General features: G+C 28.1%; 4 protein-coding genes across 4 annotated transcripts; 2 read left to right on the top strand and 2 right to left on the bottom strand.

The window, feature by feature from the left end:
- Positions 1-121: 121 nt before the first annotated feature.
- Chro.60246 (hypothetical protein) lies at positions 122-1,750 on the top strand. The annotated part of the gene is made up of 1 exon (XM_660511.1): positions 122-1,750. The coding sequence occupies one exon, from the start codon at positions 122-124 to the stop codon at positions 1,748-1,750; it is 1,629 nt and encodes a 542-aa protein (XP_665603.1).
- Positions 1,751-1,763: 13 nt separating this feature from the next.
- Positions 1,764-2,408, bottom strand: Chro.60247 (transmembrane protein). The annotated part of the gene is made up of 1 exon (XM_660510.1): positions 1,764-2,408. The coding sequence occupies one exon, from the start codon at positions 2,406-2,408 to the stop codon at positions 1,764-1,766; it is 645 nt and encodes a 214-aa protein (XP_665602.1).
- A 594-nt stretch (positions 2,409-3,002) lies between these two features.
- Positions 3,003-3,722, bottom strand: Chro.60249 (hypothetical protein). Its single annotated transcript, XM_660509.1, has 1 exon — positions 3,003-3,722. The coding sequence occupies one exon, from the start codon at positions 3,720-3,722 to the stop codon at positions 3,003-3,005; it is 720 nt and encodes a 239-aa protein (XP_665601.1).
- A 513-nt stretch (positions 3,723-4,235) lies between these two features.
- Positions 4,236-4,490, top strand: Chro.60250 (hypothetical protein). The annotated part of the gene is made up of 1 exon (XM_660508.1): positions 4,236-4,490. One exon carries the CDS (start codon positions 4,236-4,238, stop codon positions 4,488-4,490), a length of 255 nt encoding a protein of 84 aa, XP_665600.1.
- The last annotated feature ends 969 nt before the right edge of the window (positions 4,491-5,459 follow it).

The following is a 5,459-nucleotide window of genomic DNA, read 5'->3' as shown; positions in this document are numbered from 1 at the left end:
ATGAAATTTTAAAGGGCAACACAGTGAGGATTATTGAAAATCTTTTACTTCTAAAGCCTGATTCTTGAATTTAAGTACTTTAATAATAATATTAACTACCATTCATNGGGGAAAGCTTCAAATGTATATTAGTGGGCAAATGAAACGTACATTACACTTTCCATGCGCATCAATATTAAATTTTAAATTTTTCAATTCAATATTTGAATTATATGAAGAATTATTTATCTCAAATGTTAAAATTAGAATGAATGAAATATATACAATTTCAGATTTAGTTTCAAACTGGAAAGATTTTTCTGTTGGAATTGAAAATGATTCAGATTTTTTTGAAAATTCCAATGATAATTTGAGTTTGTCATATACTACATTTTTTTTAGAGAGAATAACAAATTCTATTAAAAAAAACTTATTTTTAAAATATAAAAAAGCAATTAAAATGATAAAATGCATTCAAGTAAAAAAATTGAACAATATAATAATTTATTATAACAAAAAAAAAACGAACAAAAAAAAATTCTTTCAACTTGACTTCATTAATCACTTATTAATACAAAGTGTTCCAAATCACTATTTTTTAATAAATACTTTTGTAAAATTAAATCTATGGTGGGAATTAATGGTTTACATTCTAAGATGGAGTTTTGAGCTTGGACCTTCCAAATCGAGATCTTTATTAATGGATAAAAGACGCGAAATACAAGCAAACAATGAAAAAACTTTTGAAGAGATATTTTTTGACCTGGTTATAAAAAAAGCTCATTCAAAAGGCCAATTAAATTCTCTGATCAATGCAATGAATGAAGCCGTACCATTGGGAGGCCCAAGAGCCGCTATAGTTGTGAAAAAGTGCAAAAATGCAATACAAAAATACTTAGAATGTAGTGGGGCTTTGGAAATGTTATATAGATCTTTTCTATCACTTTATATTTCAATTGAAATTCCTCACGCACTTATGGGGGCAATAGCAATCCACCTTTCATTACTAAACCATTTAAATATTGATTCAAGGACTGGATACTTAGAATCAGCTTTATACCATTTCAAAAATGCAAATTTGGTATTGAAAAAAAAATTTAAGTCAGGAGTAATTAAAAAGAACAAACATGTATCTCCAACAAATTGTATTAACTGCGAAAGAACTGCAGAAGTCCCATTTCTTTCTCAAAATTTGAATATTGGGAAATTAAACGACGTACTTATTCCATTTATCGCTGACATTCCAATCTATAAAATTAATATTTCTCCTTGGGGTGGTCTTTCATTGCCAATAATACAAAGAATAATCAGATTGGTCGAGCTGCAAAATTCTATTATTAAACTCTTAATAAAAGAAAATTCATCAATGTCAATTTTAAGTCCAAATTATAAGGATAGAAGAAATGTAATAGTAGTTCTATTTCTTATTCGCGAATATCCTCTTGCATTTAAGACTTCTAATGTGCTTGAAATACCATTGATGGAAATTTTGGTGCATGCAACTAGAGAACTGATAGTTTCTTATCCAAACAGCAATTCTCTTTATTGTTTTCTGGATTCAATGAAACTGTGGCTGTCAGAATACGACTCGGATGCACTAATATCAAATGCAATAAATATGTGGATCTCGGAAAAAAAAATAAATCTTAATAATATCCCTGAATTAGAAAAAAACAGTATAATGGAACTCGTTAATAGGCTGTCAAACCCTTTGAGCAGAAGCGAAGCATTTAACATGATAAATCCTTTAAAAAAAGTTAAATTAAGTTAATATTTTTTCATAATTAAAGGCAGCTAAGTAGGTATATTGCAAAACTATAAAAAATAAGTGCAAGTGGTAATTGATATATTATAAAGTCGTATAATGCATTAAATAAATATATAAACCACTCTTTAAGATTTTTTTTTACCGATTTTATTGAAATATTTCTGCATGAAAATTCTGGATTACAAAACTTGCATTGCTTATTACATGCGGACTTCATTCTAATCAAAGAACGCCTAAATTTACTTTTCTGCCAAGTATCATTTAGTTTTCTACTACATTGTTTATTTGATAATGATTTATCCATATAATTTGTGAACATTACCATATTTTTTGGAACAGTGTTCAAAATATCCTCTCCGAAATACTTCTTGGGAGTAGTTAGAAGTTTATTTGATTGTGTAAATGAGTATTCTTTATTATATTTTTTTTTAACTGGGGTTCCATTCAAACAATCATTAAGTAATAATCGATTATCGGATCCTAAATAATCTAAATGCTCTTCATAGTTCTCACTTTTGGAATTTTGTATTTTAATAAGTAAATCTGTTTCCTCAAACAATGAGAGATTTTTTTCTGTTCTTCCTTTAGAGAAGGTATTTATTAACTTTAAATCATCTCTTTCTTTTTCTTTTGGTGTTTCAGGAAGAAATAAAGTGCTCATTATGTAAAATATGAACAAAATTTACAAAAATGTGGGTCAAGTTACAGCGGGAATATCGAAACTAAATTTTTAACTCTGGAGATTGAGTATAAAAAAATTTGTTATCCCATTTTCTTCCCTTTACTGGTAAAACAGTAATTCCTAAAAAATATTTTACCCAAAACAATGTATCATAAACATACCTGGCCCACCACTAGATGAAAACCAATAACTATCTCTTTTTGCAATTCTCGAGCTTTTTCTGATCTCAGAATCGGTTAATAATAATTCAGCCTAATAAATTAATTTAATTTCCCTAAGTTCTTGCAAAACTTACCTTTGAATATAGGGATATTAGTGCTGTTTCTACTTTAAGAATTCTATCTCCCATATTTACGACTCTGAAACCCATTGTAATTAAGTCTGTCAATTCTTCTTTTGTCCAACCTCCTTCAGGTCCAATAGCAAGGAAAATTGGTCCAACGTGGCTTTGTAATCCTATTTCAGTAATCTTACTGCTGCCTAAGACATCAGCAACAATTCCAATCATGCTTTCTTTGCAAAAAAAATAATTCCTAATACTGTTAATGTTTAACAAAAAGGAAATAAAGTTTCTTACCTCAAATGGTGTAGAAAAAATGTCCAAGAAGCATAAACATAAACATCTGGGCACAATGTTTTTGATGCCTGTTCAAGCCCAAGCTGTACAATTTCATCAATAGACTCTTTTTTTAACTTGGATGAATTTAAATACGACTTTTCGGATTTATCAGTACAAACAAAAATTATTCTTCCAACTCCAATTGTAACCGCATTTTGAAGTACTTTCTCAAACACTTTTGGCCTAGGAAGTGCAATTAATAAGTCGATTAAGGGGTAATCATCTTTATATTTCTCTTTATGAATTTCTGTATCTAACTTAATCGTAACTGCATATTGAAAATTATTTAAATTATTGATTTCCGAAATGGATCTTCTGGATCTATTATTTACTTTATTATCTATTTCTTCAATGTTGGATAAGTTAATTATTGATTCGGATTTGGTTATTCCATCTTTATTAGTTTCTTTTCTTATTATTTTGGTTACTGTTGCAGTTCCTTTTCCAGAGTTTTTAACTCCAACATTAACTTTTGAGCCAATATTAATTTCCAGAACTGAGATACAATGATTTGACTGTCTGGAAGATAACTCAACAGTTAGGTCTTCATTAATATCCTTTTTATCAATAATGATTAAATTCATTAGAATTGATGGAATAAATGACCGGTAAGGCGGTATGATCTGCATTAAGACTGGATCTTCTCGCATGGTGCATAAGAAAGATACGATCATATAATAAAACTAAGCTAACAAAAGATTGGGTTTCGTATTTAAAGAGCATTTATTTTTTATTTGAAAATGCCTTTATATTTTCAAGATGACTTATTCTCAATAACAAAAGATCAAAAAAAATATATTAACATCAAAAGGTATACTTTAAAATCAATAATTTTTTTTAAATAACTTTTTTAGTCTGATAAGAACATCCTTTACTTTTGTTTACAGTATTTTTATTTTTACGACTGCAGTTTTAGTCTTAAATAAATATTATTCATTTCCTGGAATTGTTGCAATTGGTAAGTTAATAATAATATATTAAGCAATTTCAACTCTGTATCCTAAGTATTTAACGGTGGAATTTTTTTTTTCTTATATATAATTATTGAGTGGTTTAATCTTCCAAAATTTTTAAATTGGAATATTTCATATTTTTTGATTAAAAGAAAACTCTATAAATCATCTACAAGAATTTTTCAAAAAAAAATCAGCAGACCGTAAGTTTATAATGTTTTTAGAAAATTATTAATGGTTTTTAGGTATTTGAAAAACTCGAACCTTAAAAAAAATGAAAATGAACTGGAAGAGTGTATTGAGATTGATTGTAAAAGTGGAAGTTCAGAATCGTTTAATGAAACAGGATTATATGACTATGCATTTGATCATTCAATAATTTCAAAAGCTGCTTCAGATGATTGGGTAGCTGCAATACCTCGAATTCATAAACAAGTGGGTTTAAATTTTTCAATTTTAGATTTATCATTTTTAGGTTATGAGCAATGAATTTTATTCAAACAAATTATTTACATTAAAAGGAGTTGAATTGATTCATTGGGGAATTCATACAGGTTACCCAAGCGTTTCCCAATTATTAAAAAACACATCAGAAATACTCAGTTCATTTATTGAAATGTGTTTTAGGCAAACACAAACGCCTGCATATCAAACAGGTAAGGTTTTATTCAACTTATTTTGTTAAAATAACATTTTCAGGCCACATTGTAAAATCAATGTTGTGGTCCGGAGTCTATATTTGGGCAACAACAAAGATGTATCGTAAAAATAATAATGACCCATGGAATTTTAAACTTATTCCAGAGATTTACTATTTTTTTGAATCAACATTTTTGTGGATGCTTTCCTATGATTATGTAATTGGTACGCACTAAAATAATTTATATGAAAAGTTGATTTGTTTCAGGTTTAATAGCAATATGGTATAGAAAAGAGAGTACAATACGTTATATTTTCAATTTTTATCAAATTATTGACTTTTTGTCCCTTCCTCCGTTTTTATTGTTTATAATTACAATAAGCCCACAATACGAATCAAGCCAAAGTTGGTTATTAATGTAAGTTTAGCAATATTTTTTTCAAACTTCAAATATTTGATTAGATTCGGGTGGTTAAGATTTTTAAGACTATTTCGAACAGAAAAAGTGTTGGATATGTTATTTCCACATGTTTCTGCAATAAAAAGAAGAGTTATCGGTAAGACATTCTTTCTTTAATGATATTTTTTACTAAAATAATTAGGAATTTTTGCTGGTGCAATAACCATCATTTTAACTCATGCTGGTGCAATATTTACGATAGAGTCACCATCGAAAAAAGAATATAATAGTTTGTTTGATTATTTGTATTATTCAGTTGTAACAATTGGTACTGTAGGTTATGGCGACTTTTCGCCTCGAAAAAGAGAAGGAAGACTAGCTACAATCATTTTAATCACCCTGACTTTAGTTTTACTTC

This window comes from Cryptosporidium hominis (genome assembly GCF_000006425.1).
Source record: "Cryptosporidium hominis TU502 chromosome 6 CHRO016095, whole genome shotgun sequence".
NCBI classification, from domain to species: Eukaryota; Apicomplexa; class Conoidasida; order Eucoccidiorida; family Cryptosporidiidae; genus Cryptosporidium; species Cryptosporidium hominis.
The sequence above is the reverse complement of the archived record's forward strand: the minus strand, read 5'-3'. Positions and strand labels throughout refer to the sequence as shown.